The sequence below is a fragment of the Nyctibius grandis genome, chromosome 4, assembly GCF_013368605.1.
Source record: "Nyctibius grandis isolate bNycGra1 chromosome 4, bNycGra1.pri, whole genome shotgun sequence".
NCBI lineage: Eukaryota > Metazoa > Chordata > Aves > Nyctibiiformes > Nyctibiidae > Nyctibius > Nyctibius grandis.
In genome coordinates, this window is record NC_090661.1 from 12,731,901 (window position 1) to 12,753,187 (window position 21,287).

General features: G+C 41.7%; 1 protein-coding gene across 2 annotated transcripts in view; it reads left to right on the forward strand.

Moving 5' to 3' along the window:
* Window positions 1–21,287, forward strand: part of DENND2B (DENN domain containing 2B) — a 183,802-nt gene that overhangs the window by 97,185 nt on the left and 65,330 nt on the right. For both annotated transcript variants that reach the window (XR_011047933.1, XM_068397872.1), the window contains exons 4-5: window positions 10,602–11,819; window positions 15,734–15,870. Coding sequence is in view for 1 of the 2 variants with exons in the window: in XM_068397872.1 (XP_068253973.1) it covers window positions 10,602–11,819; window positions 15,734–15,870 (1,355 nt within the window). In the remaining variant the exon portion in view is untranslated. The remainder of the gene's footprint in view (window positions 1–10,601; window positions 11,820–15,733; window positions 15,871–21,287) is intronic.

Here is a 21,287-nt window from a genome sequence, read left to right on the forward strand (position 1 = left end):
ACTATTTTACAAAACCAGGAAACTGGGAAAAGCAAATCTCTATGGAAGGACCTCACTGGACATTGGCAGCACATTGGTTGGGGACCAGAGCTAAGCTGGAGGTCTGGAAGGAAAATGTGGATACTGGTAGGAGAGGCAAAGAATAGATTTTGTATTTATTCTGAAAGCAACTTTTCTGAGCGGATGAGGTTGAGAATGGTTGTTAAAGATGGGATGGAGTCCTGAACTCCCATTCTTTTTCTGTCCCTATTAGATATTTATTCTTAGGTCTATTTGATGATGTTTTGCGTGACCTAGAAGTTGATTTATACGTAAAGCAGGGAAAGCAGGCTTGGCTGTATTCTGGATTAGTGTACAGCCAGGACTCCTAACTTTTTGGCTTCCAGTTCAGTTCTTTTCCCGTTGGGTACAGAGTATTTCAGTAAAGTATACAGTGACCTAGTAAGGTTTTCTGACTTGTCAGAGCAGAAAAGGGATGAACCTATTTTACAACAGCTTTTCCAAACCAGTATTCTGGACTTGGAGGTTACCAAACCCAGAATGGCCTCAGATATGTTAAAAACTCAGCATCACAATGATGAGAATCACAAAAAAAAATAATTTTTAACCCTCCCCAAATTGTAAATGTAGAAAACTTGCAAATCTCTGGCAGAATTAGTTCCACAGAGTTTATTGTTTTGAGATTCCAGGACAGATAAACAAGCGTGTTGAAAAATCACCTGGGCTTTGAGAAAGCAAAGCTGAGAGCTTCCATGTGCGTTGGGATTTTGAACAGTCATGTTTAGACATGCTGCTAAAGAACAAGTTTCAAGGACTGGCAGTTCTTAAATAGACAAATAAGAGCTTGTGCATTCTGCTTGATTTAAGCAAACGCTATCATTTGCTGTGTTGCCACTCTCTCTCCAATAAAACTCCCAAGATCTTAAGGAAGCAGGTGAAACTTAAAACATGCTGAACCATTTCCAGAGCATAATAAAAGTAAGTAACAATGGAGATATAACAGTGAAAATATCTATTGCATAAATTATTATTCAGAACACTTATAGTTCTGAATATAGGGAAAAGAGTAACTGTGAGGGAGGCTTCCATTTTTCAACTTTGAATCATATTATTTTTTTGAGGAGAAAATGAGAGATGGTCCTATGAAACCAGTACACTGTACTTCAGTGGAAAAGAGAGAATGGCTCTCTCCAATATTTCAGTTCTTGCTTTTGTTTTTTTTTCCATGTGCAATCAGCTTCTGATCATGGTGACAGATGGTACAGCGCAGGCTAGTCAGTCTTCTGTGCTTTGGGTAGTCATTTCTATCTGAACAGAGGGGGTGAAAAAGGCTTAAACATGGCATTGTTTAAAACCATCCTGCACTTGCCTTGTAACAGAGCAGAAGACTGTCATAAATCTAGAGCAGCAGGGAATCTAGCCCTCTCAGTCTAGATAATTTCACAATTTCCTGTTATCTTCTTCACCCTTAGAAATTTCTTGGCAAAGGCGTGTACCTAGTGCATGCTGATTGATCACATTTTATTTTACAGTCATTTGTCATTGTCAGATCTTCTTGCTGTCTTTGCCTTACAGATCCAGTCTAATTCAAGTATTTGGGATCTGACTCATCAGCTTTGATTTATTTGACCCCTTTTTTTTTTATACAGTTGTAGAGCATAGTTGCCACTTCACGTAATTTACTTTGGCAGAATGACTCCTGAATTTCACTGGTGTAAATCAGACGTTTTGCTTCTAAGCCGTAAAAACACAGTTCAACTGCAGTCAGCTGAATTTCTGTGTACTTCTCTTCATGAACTGACTGCAAAGACCCAGAAGTCTGGAGGGGTTTTATAAGCAGGAATTCACCACAGCACTCTCACGAATGCGTCCCACGATTGTTATCATTAACTCAGTATTTCTTGGGAGCACAGAAACTAGAGCTTTTAAAAATGGCACACAGAGCTTGATCTTTTTTTCTGTTTCACAGTCCTAGTGGCCTATCATTTTGTAACTAGTTCTGATATGGTCTCAATTTTTATTTACACGGGAAGTATCAAAATTCCTTGGGGAAAAAAGAAATTCAGAAGTACAAACAGAAAAATAATCGGTGTTTCTGTTTTTGTTCTATCTTTAAACATTTCGTGATATTCATCCACTTTGATTTTATTGCCTCATTCTCTCTAAATGCCGGGACTTTTCCATCACTAGCACATGTTCATGAGAGTGAGCCTATTTCAAACAGTATTATAACACAAATTCACTTTTCAGTTCGGAAAGTATTTTCTGTCTTGCTTTTGTCACAATCCCAAAGTCAACAATAAAGGGAGGAGGTTATCTGGAATGCAGATTTTTGGGGATTTTGAGCCATGCTCCTGGTAAAAAAAATCATAAAGGGTCTGGTGGAAGAGGGGTTGTTCTGTTGCGATTTACATCACTTTCCTTTCCAAGTGAGAGGCAAGACATGACAAGTTGTACTACCTGCTTCATTACCAAGTTGAATCAGCTCAAAAACCACCTTACTACTGTGTACCCAGCACCGAGTGTGAAAAGTTCACCTCCTTTGCTCACTATAAGCTCTTACTTAGATTTAAGATATATAAATATAAACTGTAGTTATCTACTTGAGTTATGTAGAAAATTACAATACTGTATGCTATGCCAGAGTGCAGAATATCACAGAATCACAGAATCAACCACGTTGGAAGAGACCTCAGGGATCATCGAGTCCAACCGTTGCCCTGACACCACCCTGTCAACTAGACCATGGCACTAAGTGCCATGTCCAGTCTTTTCTTAAACACATCCAGAGATGGTGACTCCACCACCTCCCTGGGCAGCCCATTCCAATGTCTAATAACCCCTTCTGAAAAGAAATTCTTCCTAATGTCCAACCTGAACCTCCCCTGGCGAAGCTTGAGGCTGTGTCCTCTTGTCCTATTGCTAGTTGCCTGGGAGAAGAGGCCAACTCCCACTTCACTACAACCTCCCTTCAGGTAGTTGTAGACTGCAATAAGGTCACCAATATTGTGACCTTATTGTGACCAATATATTGTAATAGGAAGGTTTACTGCCAAACAAAATTGGATTTAAATTCAGTAGTGCTAGAGATCCCTTTTGTCTGGTCTTAATGTTCCCATAATCCCTAGTTACAAGGAGTCACAATAACATTGATTTTAAAGTCCTTTTTAACTCTTGGTACAATTAATACAATGAAAGATGCAATTCATTTTCTTTGGAGTATACAAGGCAGTTGTCCAAACCTAGATGCTCATTTATATTTGAAAAGAAAATGTCAAAACTCAAAGTATCATCAATACATGGGATCCTCTTGGGCCATCTCAGCTAAGCAACAAAACCATTTCACACCACATATTTTGGTGATGGTTGTACGTTTGACCTTCATGTTAACCACCTAGTAACCCAGTTAGACCAGTCTGACTACCTGCATTTGTCCCCTGAGCATTTGCTGTTGCTGCCTTACAGTAATGCCCGGCTGGGTGCTCTGCAGCAATCACTGTTACTGCCTTTCTGTCCCCACTGGTGAGGACATAGCTAGGGATAAGGAAATGAAAGGAAATGGCACATTGTCACAAGCAAATGATGCTGAATCTTTGCTTCTCTGTCCAGTGGTTTGTTTCACAACTCATCTCAAAATGCAACCAAACCACTCACTGATAGTGTTTGATAGCTAAAAGCGGACTTCTCATAGCTCTTTGGAGGAAAACGTAGAGGAAATTATTCCCATTCTTGTGTAGAGAGGAAGAGGGAATTTTTTGGGAAGTGTCCCTCAGCATTGCTTCAAAGTGATTCAGGTTTTCTGGCCTTTGAATTACTCTGCTTTTTTGCACCTGAAGAGGCGTGACTGGAAGATTGCTGTACTGCAGTAGTGTGTTCATTTTTTGTTTGTGCAAAAGTATTGATTCATACCAGGAGCTTTCACAACCATATGTCTGTCAGAGGCAGAAGAGTGCTTTTCTGTTTGTTTGCTGGGTGATTTCCTGGCAGCAGTGCCCTTAGGCTGACGTGAAACTGTGCTAGTTACAAGGAGCTGTTGTACCGAACCTTTTCAAAAGTGCTTGTTTTGTCCAGATCACAGACGTAATGACATTAGAAACACTGGTTCTAATTTGAGCTTCTGTTGGTCTCTACACATTTTCTCTCCTCTGCCTACTATGTCAAATTGAGTGGACGTTTAATGGAACTGAATACCATAGCAAGCCATTACATCCGTTCTCAGTAGCGGTGCATCAAAATGTGCATGGTACACTTGGTTCCAGTTAACAGGTGAGCAGGGTGTGCTTCCCTCTCACTTTGCCTTGCTCTGGGAAGGACGGATTCCAGTATTCGCACTCACAATGGCTGGCACAAAGTAGGAGCTGCCCTTGCTCAAGGGACATTTCTGTGCTGCTGAACCACCCTGTTACAGTCTGACCATACAAGGCTCTGCTTTCAGGTGGACACTCTCCTGCCTCTTGCTCAGTTCAAAAAATGTGCATCCTCATTTTTGTTTCTGCATCCTGAATTATGAGTAGAAGTTAGGTCTGAACCCATAATATGATCCATTTTTAGTCTGAATACAAAAAAGCAAATACAGCTTTTTAATGTGGTGAGAAGTTACACTTGCATGGGAGAAAATACTCTTCAAAATCCAAGAATCCAATAAGTTGTATCTTGTTCTCTGAGTTTCTTATTTCATGTGACTTTCAACTATTTGGAAGCTTATACTGATTAAGATCTGGACATAGATAAGGTCATCTTGGCACAAAATAAAATCCCCAGGATCTAGGGTTTTTTCAACATTCAGTTATAAAGGCAATTTCAGTTTTTCATCCTGAAGTCTGAAAGCATCCATTTTGTTTGCTCAGTAGCCAAAAAGACTAAGAAGATGCCAGGAAGGTGTAGGCTTTACCATTCTTTGCAATGGCATGTTAACAATGGGTATATCTGAATTAGTGCTTCAAATGATCATTTTTGTGCAATCTTTTGCTTGAGAGAGGTTCTTTAAAGAAATGAAGATCATCATTAATCATAAAATGTTATTAATTTTTAGTGTCGTATGAAATAATTTGCAAGTTGGTAGCTGAGCATTTCCTAGCATCTCTCTTACAAATTTCCATAGAATTTTGTAGTTGCATCGTCAATTACCTGAAATCAGTGCAGCTTTAGTGTCCGTATTAAAAATGAGTTTTGCTGCTCGTGCAAGGAGAAATTTATGTTGCTTTTATTTCAGTATTTAAGTATTGGCTAGAGCAACCAGAAGTCTCTAGTCTTGTGTGGCAGGCCAAATCTGCTCGATACACAAACTAACATGCTTACATTATCAGTCACAACTGATTCTGACGTTATTATCATTACTCTAAAACAGGTTAGGTTGTCCTGGTGAAATGGCACGATGCCCTGAGAGAAATCAGAAATAAGCAGAAAACCTAAATAAAATACTAAGAAAGCAGTATTTTCCTAGCAAAAGGGGAGAGAAAGTCCTGAGGAATAAAAACAACGCTGTGTGACTTTGCGTGAGCTCATCAAACATCAGTGTTATTGTGAAATGATGGGATCCCATCAACAGGAGCCTGGAAAGACCCAGTATCTTTTTGTCAACACGCTTCTTGCTCTTTCTTCAGTAAACGGGCTCCCGAGCATGAGTATGTTGAAGTGGGAAATTCCCTGCATCAAAGCACAAAAAACTGTCGTCTTATTCTCTAAGTGTTGGTTTAAGCAGGGCAGACGGGACTTGCAAAACTGAAAGATCGCTGAGCAGCTCCTGCCAACTTGTCTTTCCTCAGCACAGGATGATCTGTGGAGTCACTCCTGACGCTTCAGGAGAGCTAAAACAGTGCTGTGCAGTCTGAGCTGCTTAGCTCAGAGGTCAGAGCAGGGCAGTGGGAGTTAGGAGTCTTGTAACTCTTTCAAGGCGAGTGACTTAACCACCTCCAGTCACCTTTAATCCCTCATCTGAAATGCAACTTAGTATTGTTATTAGTGTTTATAAAAAGTGTGTGGGTCATGGATGCAAACTCCTCAATAAATGCACATTCTTATTATCCATCTTACTCTGACTTCCAAAAGGCGTAGCTCTTTAGCCACCGTTCTGACCACCTCCTGTTGTTCAAAGCTGTCTCATGAAGTCTAGGGAGTTGTCTGCACTCTGTCTCCCAGTCATTTCTCCTCTCTTCTGGAGTTAATGTTTGGCAATGGAAGCAGGCAGGAGCTGTGCACCTGATCAACTGGATCAAAGGGTCAGGCTCACTGCTTTTGGTACTGATTTTGTGTTGCCCACTTTCAGAATCGTCTCCAAGAATTAAATTCTCCCTTTGCTACACACAGCCAAGTGTTAGCACCCACGTTTTGCAGGTAGGAAAAGATTGGTGTCTTGTCCAAAATCAGACTTTCTGACTTTTGGGTCAGATACAGGGTGAGGGCTCAGGCATTTATGGCACCAAGAACCAACCCTTTCCATCACCATAGACTTTCAGTACAAGTCAGCCTTGCTAGAGGCCTCACAATGAGGGCAGGAATTCAGTTTTTTCATCTTTCTCTTTGTGATGAGTAGGGTGCAAATTATCTCAAAACAATGTGGCAAGTGATTCTGTTCTCTTCTTGACGCTGATGAGATACAGCTCCAGTGTTATCCACAGGTGTTCATTGGAACTGGTGAAAGCAGATGCCTGTTGATACTAGCCTTTATTAGACAAACAATATGAATACATACATTGGTCTATGGAAACTATTTTTATTTGAGAGCGGGCCTGGAGATTCGCAGTTTTTGTAAATCAAAGGTTTTCTCTATGTTCAGGTGAGAAAATGAGAAACTGTAGAGAAGAGACTGAATCAGAATTTAAAGCTCAATTGTATCTAGTGTTCAAAATCCTACAGAGTGCCATTGATGTCCCTGCCCATAGATCATCTCTACAGGTCCCTTCCAACCCAAACCGTTCTATGATTCTATGATATTATCAGTTTTCTCCTACTGTGGGTAATTCTGCTGACTTCTCAGGGACAATTCACAACAGCAAAGCTAAGCATGGTCTAGAGGGCTGGAAACCACCTCTCAGATTCTCTCTGCTCCCCTCACTGTGCAGCAACGAGTCCCACCAGGAAGGTAGTTTCAAGGTCTGCGACCTGTTTACAAGACATTGTGGGCTTCTCGGCAGGTGATTTGCCTTTGAGACTGTAATTCACTGCTGACTTGCCAATGGTTTGAGAGTTGCATGCTTAAGGCTGCATGTTGGAAGAATACCCTTATCAGACAGGCAATCAGAGCAATTTATTGCGAAGTGATTTGTGAAATGTTGATATTCTTAAAGAAATGTCATTGCCCAGAAAGAAGGTGCTGTTCAAGTGAACTTGTTAAGAAATCTAAATTTGATTCCATAATTTTTATTTATGCTGTTTACATGTAATATTTTGAAGGTGTATGTAATGATATACTTTGTAAGGTGCTGCATGTATCATTGTGTATGTAGAAAACTTCAATAAAAATCTTTTGCTTTACAGTCTTTGTATGGAAGGTTGCAAGTTATTTAATTATTCATCTCTCTTCAATGATACTAGTTTTAAAGTCTGTGGAACTGTTGTGCCTTCAAGAGAATATTCTTCTAATAGAAGTAGGTTTCTTGAGGAAGGACCATTTTGTTATCCACTGATTAGGTTTTGGGCTTTTTTTTTTTTTTTCTTTTTTTTTTGTTCATTCTGTTACTTGCCACTGTCCTTTAGAGAACGTGTACCTGAAGCCATACAGACAAAGCTTTGCTTCTTTTTCTTGTTGAATTAGTCCTACAGCTCCTATCCGGATTACTTAAATTTACGGTATAATGTAATATAAACCAGAATCTTTTTCTTAACTATGGTATTCCAAGTACTTAACAGCATACACCTCCCGAGGGCCTGTTGCTCTGCAGCCCCAATCTTGCGCAGTGGAAGTGAGTGGGAGCTTTGTAACTGAATTCAGGGGTTTCAAGATCGAGCCTTAAGTGTAGTTACCTTACTGGGGACCTGAGATTTAAAAGAATGGCTCATATCTCTTAAGAAGAAACATTGTGCAACTTCTGCAGGTTATGCAAATCATGCTTTCCCGCTCTTCCTCCTCTCTGGATGCGTCAAGAAACCTTTTCCTGGCAGTGAAAACAACTGAAAAGATATTTCTTAGAGCGTAAGGAGATGAGGGACTATGCCTGCAGTATTTTCTATGTAGTGAGTCAAAGTAGGGAAAGAGGATTGTCAGCATGTCCTTTACCTCTGGTGCCCCATTACTGACCTTACTCCAGACATTTTGTATTTTATTCTTGCTATTGTCAATACAGATTATCATTTAGACTCTAATAAATAAGTTTTAACATGCTGAAGCATTCCGCATGGCCTCTTTGTGGGATCTGTCCCTGTCCCCTAGCTGAATCCTGACAGTGGATTTAGCCAACATGCGGCTTCAAAGGCTGCAGTGGAGGCTGTAGTCTTTGTATGTAAAATATGCTTCCACCCGGTGATACTTGTTTCATTGAGAGAAATGTCAGTGCAGCTGTGGAGCAGGTCTGCATGACATACAGGAATTAGGAGAACGTGAGCTCAAGTCTAAGCTAAAGGTGTGTTAAGAATAATACAAAATTTTGGATTTGTGGTGTTAACTGAAGAGACCGAGACAGGACAGACAGGAATAATGAAGAATCAGGGCACCTCACCAAGTCTGAGGAGGCTGATACAGGTTGCATCTTCAGGCACTGTAAAGGTATGTAGGCCAAGGTAATTCCAGGTAATTCATTACAAACTCTATGCTGCAACAACCAGCCAAAACCACTCATCACTTGTCACCTGCTTTTGATCTTCTGAGATCTCTTAAGACACCTGTCTGAAGCTGTATAGAATAGCAGGAAATTTAACTTCTAGGATGAAAAGAGTGTATTTTGACATGCATCCTTTCTGTCCTGAAATGAGGAAGCTTTAAGCAGTTGTTGGTGGAGTATTTGCCACTGTCTTTGGCATGAGATCTGTCTTTCCCTATGGGCATGTTTATTTTTCAAGATGATGGAGAAACAGAAGTCACCAAGCAGTGTAACTTCTGTGCCAAAAAGGCCTGATTATCACAGGACTCTGAAAAAGAGATAAGTTCCCTTTTGTGATAATTTGATCATTGTCTTTTTCTGACCAGAACTTTCCTCTTTTGTCATGCTTCCGAGCTTTGCTTGCAAAGTGTCCGCTGTAGGAAACCGGGATGAAATCTAATAATTTGGTTTGGGGATGTGTTTGAAGGAGAAGAAAATATCTCCTGTGTCAAAGTAAATTTTTCAGAAATTGCCCCAGCACTCTGGACTTTCAGTTAATGCATGGAAATTGACAGCTGTGTCTGTAGGTATTGGCTGGCTGTTGGTGAGAAAACCATAGAGCAGCAGGGATTTTCTGAATCTTTTCTCCCTTTGCTATCGCAGAGACATTTGCTCCCATGATTTCTTTTGGTCAAATAGCTCTTCTGTTTGCTTTTATGTGTACAGGATGGTTTATAAAACAACAACTTGTTGCCCACAATCTTAATAGCATAGGAACTTAACTGCACATGCAAGGCATTACTTTTGGGTCTTTCCTCTTCTTTCCATACTGTTTGGAACAGAAAGTTTGCTAGGGCAAAATGTCAAAGGAGTCATGATTATATCTGCTATGGATTGTATGTATGTATTGTGGCAGAGCAGTAAACCCCTTTTTCTTTTTGACATGGTTATTTACTTTCCTTTTGTCTTTTTGTTCTTAAAAGTCTTTGCAACAATGTATAAAACCCTAGTAACAATGCCTGATTTTGCAAACTATGGCAAAAATTTGTTCTGAGGGTTTTTTCCAGGGTAACACACTGAGACCTTTCTATATAGTTTATATTCTTCTGTATAGTTTATATTCTAATCTGTAGACAGAGTAATATGTTTTTTTGAGTCTGTAATGTTCTTTCAATAAGAAATTACTTCTGTTCTCTTTGATAAGGAGAATTTAATCTGTTGGCCACAACATCAGACCAAAGACAAAACAGGTCTTCCTTTTGCAGTTTTTTTTTTTTAGTTTACTGTATACATCAGGGATTTGAAATGTTGCGGCTAAAATGTTGCCGCAGCTGACCACGGAGATACTTTGCTTCAGACGTTATGAATTAAAAACTGACAGCTTTTAAAATTGTTTTTCTCACTGCAACCAGTGAGTAAACTGTGCTCCTTGTTGGTCAGCCTCCCATTTTTGTTGCAGTGGGAATCTTCTTCCTGGCAATCCCCTCTTCCTGCAGAGGAAATCTTTATTCTGGGAGGCCAGCTATTCTGCTGGAAGTGGTAGAAGCATTCAAGGCGATGATTTGCTATGAGAATCTCAGCTGTCTTTAAACTCAGGAAACTTGGAAAAGCTGGGGGTCAAATAGAGGTGAAAAAACTGGCTTTGGACGTGCTGAATGCCCTGCTCATCAGCTCATCAACAACATCAGTTAATTGCGGCCACGCCCTGCCCTCAACTCTGGCTGAATGGTATTTGGTGTCTTAGTGATGCTTTGGGGTAGTTTTGCAGTGTACAGACATCCTCTGCTTTACCTGCAGCCAGAGGAAATTTAGCAAATAACTCTAATTTCCCCAAGGACTTGATTTTTTATTTCTTTCTGCTTCTAGGTGTCAGTCAGTCTCTCCACTGCCTCTTTTGTCCCCGCGAAGAAGCCCAGCCTACCCCCTCAGCGATAGTGAGGACTCTTGCCGCTCTACTCAGCTCTCCAAAGTCTCCAACTCCAGACTGCGCCTCAAGGACTGGAGCAGCCGCACATCCACGCTGCAAAGCACCTCCACGAGCCCATCAGACACCGAGTCCCCAAGCCACCCTCTCAAAGCCATCAGCGTGGGTGCTTTGGATAAAAGGCTGTCTGTATTCAAGGCTGAGGACCAAAAGGAGAGTCCAAAGGAGGCTCAAGATGGGGAGACGATAGGGAGCCACCCGCTCGCCCGGAGCACTCTGTCCTTGGGCACGGCCAGCAACTTGAGGAACCTCTCCCTCAGCCGGGCGAGTGTCCGCTCGCAGGCACTGGACATCAGGCAGAAGATCACGGAATGGGAGTGCCGCCGGGAGCTGTCCCCCAGGAGGAGTGCATGTGTGGACAAGAGGGATGCTGGGGAGAGGTCGGGCAGTGAGAGCTGCCCCAGCGTGCTGACCTCTCCCTGCAGTGAGAAGACGTTTGATTTCAAAGGGCTCAGAAGAATGAGCCGAACTTTTTCCGAGTGTTCGTACCCGGAAACAGAGGAGGAGGAACTGCTAGACAGGGATTCCTGCCATCGGTTCGAAAAGAGACCAGGCAGGAGCGAGCCTCCTGCTGCTGCTTTCCTCAAGGGCCACGTGAGGAAAGAGTCCTCTGCCGTGCTCAACAGAATACAGAAGATCGAGCAGGCACTGAAAGAACAGCCTGGCAGAGGCCTCCCCCAGTTACCAAGTAGCTGTTACAGTGTTGACAAAGGGAGGAAAAAGTCTGTGACTTTGAGTACTGTGGAGGGACTGAGTGAAACCGTAAATGATAGCAAAGGAGGGAGTGTTATTTTGGGGAGTGAACCAGAAACACCTACTGAGGCTGAGAAAAGCAGTAAGACAAAACAGGGGGTTATTGCAAACTCGGCTGGCCCTAAACTGCTCCTCGAAAGCCCGGCTAACACTGCGGTGAATCCTGTCCCCAAGCCCAAACGCACCTTTGAATATGAAGCAGACAGAAACCACAAAACTAAACCAAGCAATGGCCTACCTCCATCTCCTACACCTGCTGCTCCTCCTCCCCTTCCGTCCACCCCTGCACCCCCTGTGACCAGAAGGCAGAAGAAAGAGTCGCGCTTTCACAGAAAATCCCAGAATAGGTAAAATTCAAGGAAATGACTTGTGCTCGATCTTCAAATAAATAAATGTGTTGTATTTTTTAGTAACAATATTTTAAATTCTCCCTCTAATGCAATGCTTTTGACCTGAGAAATGCTAGGAATTGCATGCAAGGCAAGTATTTTTTCCTCTGGACTGCACTGATGGGTACAATACCTTTACCTGTGTATGGTTTTGGAGTTCTCCAACCTGCATTCCTCGATCCCTGAAAAAGGCTCTAGGTGGTGTGTGCTAAAGGTTATCTCACTCATTTTGGCACATAAGCCATTACCTGAGATTTTTAAAGCAGCGTAATTTCATTATTCTCTTGTAGCGGGACCATATCTGATCTGTCATAGTCCTGTCTGCCTGTTCACTGCAAAACATATCTGCAGGGGGTTTGTGTTTCCAAAGCTTGTTACCACAGCAGCTGTGTCAGTTTTATGCAATATTGATGATTTTATTTAATTCAGTGTTTAGAAATGTTGTCCTAAGTTACTATCAATAGCTGTAGAGGATTAATGCTGAGAAAAACAAGTTTTAGGCCTTTACGTCCTTCCTGAGTTAATGATGAGCAAAGTATATGGCTGTTTTCCCAGCAGTCTGTGGAACATGGCTTGTTTTAACTATATGATTCCCCTTGGAAATGGTACAACTCATTCTGCTCACTGCTTAGAAAATTGTAGGCATAGTTGTTCTTAGGCATTCAAAGTATGCCATTTTTAGCAAGTTCACCTATCTGTGCACGTGTACGATACATACACCTTCTTGGTATTTAGTGATGACCTATGCAGCAAGTAACTGCTAAACAGCATCTCAAATTCATGTTATCAGTTCAGTATCTGGTGCTTGATGTTGGCTCAATTAATTAAAAGTTTATGTCAGCACAACCTGACCTGAAGTACGCTGAGACAGGAAAAGGAGAAGAGGAGCCTTCAGATTTTGTTCTTTACTTTCAAGAGACACCTGCTTCTGAAACGGGTCAAACAGCTCTGCTGATGTGCGTTGTTTCTCTGAGAAAGGTGGGGTGGGTGGGTGGGAAATGTGGAAAGCCAAGCTCTGATTAGCAGTGCTTATCTTTGAATTCTGGCAATAATCTCAGTTAGAGGAAGTAAATGTAGATTTTAAGAAGAATTTGTGAAATACAGCTGACCTCATTTTGTTCAGCACAGCATTTCCAACATGCAGAAGACAAACAATAATTTTTGAATGTTCTGCTATAAATTATAGCCCTTATTGGAAAATTAAGGGGCAAGTGGTAAAATGGTCTGTGTGGTGGGTGGTGGAGAGGAACAAATAACAAGATAATTCTTGCACAGAATCACTGTGACACCTGTGGCTAAATGATCAAAGTCAGTCTCCAAGTACACGCTCACACTGAGTTTGAGACCATACAAGTCATCTGAGAACCACAGTATTTTGTTACAATGAGTTTGTGAGATGAAGTTTTGAAATTTCTTTCAAGAAGAGGTACAATTCATGCTTGCACCTGCTGTTCTGCAGGTTCAGTCCCCCGTCATAGACAACAGCACAGTTCAGCAATGGAGCCTCAGTCCTGTGTGGGGCTAGTAGGTACGAGCCCAGAACAAAAGCAATATTTATCAATTTAAGTTGTGATTAGTGGAGTATAAGTTGTAGGATTTACAGGGTTGTCATCTGTACCTGATGATTCTTGCAAATCACTTTGCCATTGTACAGGGTAGGTTTCCATTTGCCTGTAACAGCTTTACCCTACTGTAGTTTAGTGATTTCTCTGGACTTACCTCTGATTAGTGATGACCTAAGTAAGTTTAAATCAACCTCCTAAAATCGCAGATTTGCCGGCTGACTTTAAGGCTGAGTGGAAATCCTTTATAGAACCTTAACTTTATTGTCTTTGCTACTGTCCTTCCTTTAGTTACAGTAAGGAGAATTACAGCATTTACAAAGTGCTTGAGACCATACCAGTCATCTAAGAATGACAGTATTTTGTTAACATTAATTATTGAAATCTCAGTCTCTAAAGTGTTCTCTTTTTGAGAACAGACCTAATTCATTATGTCTGCAGCTTGTAGCTGTGTTCCAGATTGAACATACGTGTGGTTTGCACTCACTGGAATGTCACGAGAATGGACTGTGGCTATTTATGCTTCTAATATTTTGGTTGAAAACTCTGGTTTTCTTTGTGGTGGCTCATTCAACATTATAATAACATGGAGAAAGTCTCTCATATTTGCCTGCTAGCATAGAGCCAGTCTGCATTCAGAGGACCTGGTGCCCATGGTAGCTTCTGCACTTTAGACTGATGTGAGCTGGACGTTCCCTGGTGGTTGGAGATCCTCTGGCACAGACACAGCGCAGGAGAGGAGTGTCACATGATAGGCTCAGGACACATGGACAACAGCTGACTGCCGGTCCACAAACCCGTTCCCATGGTCCTATGCAGTGTCACTGTGTCGTAGCGTTTCCTTGAAATCTATGAGAGCTGGATATTTAACTACTTTAGAAAGTCTTATTTCATATGCAGGTATGTCTTCAGTGCCTAAGCATCTTTTATAACCGCCAGTAGGTGTGGGGGAGCAGAGGTCTGAATCCGAAACGCACGGCTTGTTTCTGCCACTATCCTGATGTGCATAACAGGGACCTGACTATTCTTGAGATTACAGAAAGGAAAGAAAGGGGGCTCCTAAGCCTGCCCCAGACCCATAAGTCTGCTCCAGCAGACAAATAGGAAATGTCCTTGTCAAATGCAGTGTCTGTACGATAGTCACTATATTGCCTGTAGGGATAGTCTTGAGCCCATTAACAGGTTGAAGTATGTCTCATGAGACTCTGCCACTGCCATATGCATACACTGTCAACATGTTTCACTCCAGCTAGGGAAAAGAGGAAAGGGGGCTGATGGCAGGATGATTTACCATTAATCTATTTTGGGTATCAATGAGTAAAGTATGGGCATCAGCACAGCCTCTGCAAGCCTTACAGCACCCCAGGATTTACACTTCTGAGCCCAATTGTCATACCATTTCATTCTCAGCCCTAAATCAATCAAATGAATGCCCTCATACAGCTGGCAATGCAAACCGTACACCTCCCAACTCCAGTGTAGTTGTTGCCTCAGAGAGCAGGTGCTGGGCAAACTGGAGAATGGGGAGGGTTTGGGCTCTTCACCCAGAGCTGCTCGGCAGCACTGGGACAGGTGTGGGTGAGAAGAGGTAGTGAATCACCTCTCCTTCAAGTACCCAGGTGGGAGACAAGTTGTATGGGTTCACCTGACCTAGCTGCCCTTCACCTTCCTGCCAGAAAGTCTGAACCTTCAGGCCACCAGCCCAAGCTGCTCATCTACCCCAGAGAGCCTTAACTTCCTCTGTGCTTTGTCCTTTGCTGCCAGTGCTTGACGCAGGGTGTGCAAGGGAAATGGCTGACTTTCACACGAGTCTGCCTTTGGCATTTGTACACTGACCTTTATGCAGGAACATATCTGGAGGTTCAAGACGTGAGTGTTTTCAAACTAAGGGCTACGTCTCCCAGAGCAACCGGTGGAGGAACGCTTTCCAGAGAAATGTCTTTTTCTTGAGAAGAGATGGCCACATGTTTCTGGGGCCCCTGGCAAGAGCAAAGCAAGCTCTAATCTGAGGATTGTGCTGCTAACTTGTTCTGTAACCTTTGAAAAATATCACATACTTTCTTGGTATTTTCTCCCTGTCTGCATAATGGGGATAACAATACTTCCAACCTCCTAAAAGTGTCACGGATTGCTCTACTAAAGACTGCTGTGAGCACAGGACTTGAGGTCCTCTAAAAGTTAGTCCTTAAAGGATGATGTGCAATTTTTTTTTGTCACTTTATATATCTGTTTCTTAGCAAACAATGCTCAATTAAGTGTTTGAGTCAGTTTGCATTCTAGTTACTAATTACTTATTGTTTTAAACTTTAGAAAATCCTTTGAGTTTGAGGATGCGTCAAGTCTGCAATCCCTGTACCCTCCCTCCCCAACTGAAAATGGGACTGAGAGCCAGCATAAATTTGGATCCAAGAGCACTTTAGAAGAAAATGCCTATGAAGACATTGTAGGTAAGAACCTGTTGTAGTACGTGGGCTCACAGTAAGATGTTGAGCAGTTGTGATCAGACTGTATGTTGTCGAACACATGCCCTGTGCAAGAACATTCAGTGCTGTCAGTAAAGAGAGATTAAATGGCGGGAGGGTAAATGGGTTTGATGCATCAGTGCAAACATAACTCTCAGTCTGCATACGGGAGGTCTTGATTCCTTTGGACTTCATTGGGTGGTACTGGAAACAAACTGTTTGGTCAGCTTTTTGCTATGCTTTTCAAGAACCAAATCATTCTTTCTATCAAGGCCTTGGCTTGAAGTCTTGGGTGGAGTAAAAATGTAAAGAACTGAACTAGAGATAGTGTTTACAGAACTATCCAATAGCAAGATTAACCTCACAGGCCTTGTGTGGTCAGCCTGACCTTTTCATGACTCCTGTGTGGACTGCCCCAAAGCAGTTGTGGTAGCACCGTTCCTGGTCTCCCCTCAGTCCCAGTTGCTGGTTAAAGAAAAATGAATTTCCTTTAGCTATAGAGACATCAGGAATGCATAACAAAAACGCTGTTTTGATTAAGCTTCACAAGAAAAACATGTTTCTTTTGGTCTTAGAAGGAAATATATGGCCTATGCATACATTCTTTTAACATCAAAAAAGTTGTTATAATTACCGAAAATTGGGCAGCCCTTCAGAGCACAGATTTTCCACACGAGTGATGAGTATCTGCATTGTTTTTAACTCTTTCAGTGTTGTATTATTGCAACAGATACAAAGGGTACTTCATTTTATTTTGGACAATGAATCTTTATCTACTGAAAACTGGAAGGCTACCAAGATAGTCAGGGGCCCTAGAGCATGTCCTCTGAAGAGACACTGACAAGCTGGGCTTGTTTAGTCTGGTAAAAACAGGACCAGAGGCACCCTAACACTGCTTACAAATGCCTGAAGGGCAAACAAAGATGATAGAACAAAACTCTTCTTGGTCATAACAGTTGATACAGCAAAGAACAGTAGCTACAAATTGCAGTTTGGGGCCCTTTGTCCTTATACCCAAATTCTGGCTTGTCAGCCTTAGTGAAAACAAGAATTTACTCTTTCCATTTTCAGCTGTACTCTCCCTCTATGCCATTCAAAAAAAATGCTTTCAGAACACAAAAAAATGCTGCTGTTCAGTGTCTGTTAATAAAAATGAGAGCTGTGATTCTATGATTATGTATATACTAAAAAGTTTTTTTCTGTGAGAGCGTCCTTATATGATCATCAGCCTTCTCCATGAACAGTCAGACCACTGTGAAATTCACACTTGAAAATGTATTGTGCATTAATTGCAGTGCTTATCTTTGCTCAGGACCTGTCAACGTGCTGCCAGACGTTAGGTGGTAATGCTTCTTTTCCTTGCTTTGGTTTGTTAAATATCAAAATAAAATGTGCAGGACTGGTAAGAAGCTTTCTTCAAATGAGAAGAAATCTTGGGTTCAGTAAAACAAAATCGTAATGGGCTCTTCCAACCCATGGGAACTATAAGCCAGCTCCCTGCAGATTATAATTTGGGCATTTTGGCAGGGCAGTGGGAAGAGAATGCAAAATTTCAGATCTGTGGACAAACAGAACTTCATTGTTTTGTACTGCTTTTTAACAACCTCTTTCCCCAGCACTTCATTCAATACAGGCAGTGCGGGCGGAATACCAAATCAGTATAATTCTTATAAACTGTCAAGTGTGATTAAAGACAAGCCAAAGAAGTTTGATCTCTGGCTTTAAAGAAACTATCATAGTTTTGGATATCACATCTGCATAATTTATACCAGTAGTGCTATACTCCAGCCTCTAAATAGCACTTTTGTACTCATGCAGACTAGGTGTCTGTAAGAGTAAGTTTATTTTATAAATTTACATCTGCTTCAAAGCTATAAAGGACTCTGTCACTGCTGCTTTGTGTTTTCTTTGCAAACAGTTGCCCTAAAGGTGCTAGTGGGTTTTTTGTCTACAGCTGGTTGAATCTCCTGCCTCCCTAAAAGCTTGTAGGTAGATAAAACATTGTCACTGTAGTAATAAACTCAATAAAGTCCCCTCCCACCCTACCCCTTGCAGAATTAAAACTTTTAATGCAAGTATGTGCTAAAACACAAGAAAAAAAGGCTGTAAATCTTGAGCAATGCTTTAAGCACTCTACTGTGAGACAGAATCATAAAAAAAAAATTCAGGTTGGAAGTGACTCTGGAGTCAGCTGGCCCAACCTCTGCTCAGAGCAGGGCTAGTTTCAAAGTTAGATCAGGTTGCTCAGGGCTACGTCTGGTTGAGTTTTCAAAATATCTTAGGAGGGTGGCTCCACTGCCTCTCTGCACAGCCTGCTCCACTGCTTAACCTCCACTGTGAAGAATTTTTTCTTGATATCACTGTGAAGGAATTTTTCTTTCTATCCAGTCAGAATTCTCCTTGCTGGTATTTGTGACCGTTGTCTTTCATCCTTTCACCATGCACCTCCAAGAAGCATCTGGCTCCATTTTTTCCATAACCCCTTCTAGGTAGTGGAAGACAGCAGTTAGGTCTGCCTCTCCCAGACTTCTCTAGGCTAAACAGTCCCACTTCTCTCAGCCTTTTCTCATTTATGTTGGATGTCCCAGCCCCCAACCATCTTAGTAGCCCTGCTCTAGACTGTCTCATCTGTTGATGTCTCTCTGGTACTGATTACTCCAGATGCGGCCTTGCAAGGGCCAAATAGAGGAAAATTGCCACTTCCCATGACTTGCTGACCACATTCTTGCCCATGCAGGCCAAGGTGTGGTTGACCTTCCTTGTCACAGACACATGCTGCTGCCTTATGTTCGGTTCATTGCGCACTGAGATCCCAAGCCCTTTTTTTGCAGAGTTGCTCGCTAGGCAGTCAGCCTTAGCATGTACTGTCACAGGGTTATTCTGACCCATGTGTGGGACTGTATTTGACTTTCCTAAACTTCCTGAAGTTCCTGTCAAGCCATTCCTTCAGCTTGCTGAGGTCCCCTGGGACAGCAGTCCAGGTTTCCTGTCTGTCACTGCGTCCCCCAGCCTGGTGCCCCTCAGCAGGACATTTCTCCCTCCCTGGAATGCAGAGGAGAGCTGTGGAGAAGTTGTGAATTATCTATCAGAGGGTATCTTCTAAAAAGCATATTTAATGTTAGATATCTGCAAGATACTGTGTTGGGGTGCTGAGTGCTCTCACTCAGACTAGTACAATGACCAAAATACTGCTTCTAAGCATGTAGATGCTAGGACTAGAGTCATTGGTTTTGAGGTTATTACATGACCTCATCATCTGATGCACATGCACACTATAAACCTTTGTCTTTCTCCTGGTGCCCTTACAGTGTTTCCCTCTTTAATGACCAGAACACTGATGAACTGCTATGGCTAGTTTATGTTATTTTGAGGGAAGACTTAAAAAAAAGTTATAAGCTACATTAAAACAAAAAAAGATTGTGCTTTGAAATTCAGTGACAGCATGAACCAGACGTTTTGTTTAAATTTGTAATATTTTTGTACACTTTAATAGATCAAATATCTGCATGTTAAGTTCAAGACAGATATTGGACTGGAACGTAATGATTCATTGTGCATTAATCAAGAAGCAGTTGTATAAAGGGGTGCACATTCCTAATATTAATCAGAGCTGTATTCCATGTGCAAGGAACCATGTGGACTTCATTCATCTTCTGTACTAGCACTCACAGGAATGTGGCAGTCATAGTAAACTTAACATTGTTTTGCTTCTTGTGGTTTTGAATGAGTCTTTAATCAGACCAAAATTGATGTGGCTTTATGAATCCAGTTGGAGAAACCATGCTTGGCTTTGTGTGAATTCAAGAAACTATCACAGTATTAAGAGAACTCTGAGATGGTTGCTTCTGCTGTGTTTGTGGACAACAGTATTTCCTGTCATATGTACCATACGGTTTCAGTTTTCCAGTCTGTTCCCCTGAATGCAGTTGAGATATTTGAATATTGTTATTTAACCTCTGGTGTCTCTGAGGCCTTTTTCACCTGACATCTGACATCACCAAAAAAAGCTCAATGCATAAAGTGAAGGCAAGGTTAAGGGCCCAATATTAAGTTTAACCTAAGAAAATCTAGTAAAACCATGTAAATTATAGGTTGTATTTGTAAGAGAAATTGTAGTCACAATTCAGAAATTATATATAGTGAAAGAAAACTTTGACAAGGCAAGCCTTCTTACTCTGTTTGTAACTCCTTAGAGCACTGGTCATAGTAGAACATGTGGAGATTTCCTCTAAGAGGACACTACATAGATGTGTAGGAGACACATTGCTCAGCTGGGCTGTGCATGTTGCATCGTAGATTGAGAATGTTTAATTTGATGTCGCACAACTTCATCTGCCCTGTACAAGCAAGAGCCATTTGCTCCCATAGCCTGGCCCTCATTTAAAACTTTTTTTTTTTTTCCCCCAAGAAGAATGAAAGTGATTAAAATGTTTTTCCTCCCTGAAGATCTGTGACTAACAGGATTTCTTGCTTCTCTGCTGTTTTTGAAGTCATAGGTAGACTATTCAGCACATACCCAGGTATATGAGTACCAGATTATTCATCTTCTAATGGGTTTAATATCTTACTGGTGCAGTAAGAAGAGCAATTTGTATAAGAATGGGTTTATTTTAGCCACATATCTTAGTGCAGAGAGGTCTTGCCCCAGTAAGGTTCCCATTCTGTCTGACTGGCTCACATGGGAGACTGGTGCCTGCTCACTAAATTGCAATGGTCCAAAGCACTCTTAGAACTCTGTTAATTGACGTGAACCTGGGCAGATGGATTAGCTGCTAAAGGGGGACAGATAACCTGGGCAAGAGGAAGGATAGTCAAAAGTGTATGGTTCAGGCAACTGGCACAAATTCCTGCAAAAAAGTCTTCCCTCCAGGCAATGCCACAGTTGTTATGCAAAGTTAAAAGTTGAAATGTTTTTATTTTAAAGCTGGGATTCAGGAGTTGTGTTGTGGTTCTAAAAGAGCACATGCCTTTGGATCTGGGGTTTTGATATTGTCTGTGATGGTAGAGGCCACCTTGAAAGCTTGCCTTAGAACTCAGTTCCATCTTCTCATTTCTCCCTATCTCCACATCACAGTTTCTCTGTGGTCCGTTGAGGAGACTAGAGTCAGTCACATGTTCTTGATGGGGATACAGACTTCTTCCCAGCTCAGAAATAAGTGTTCAGAGGCAGAGCTTGGGTTCAGGCCCATCTCTGGTTGTATTTATGTTTGTTGAGAAGTAATTGATGAAGCCAGTCAGAATAGTCTTCTGGAGTCTGTGAAGCGCTCAGTCAGCAGAGTCAGATCATTTCAGATTGGCTTTAAATAAAAGTTGATAGTTAAATTGTGTGGGAAATCTGTCCAGAGGGGGGAAAAGAAAGAAAAGGAGGCAGACAGCAGAACTGAGACAGTTTAAGGAGAAGT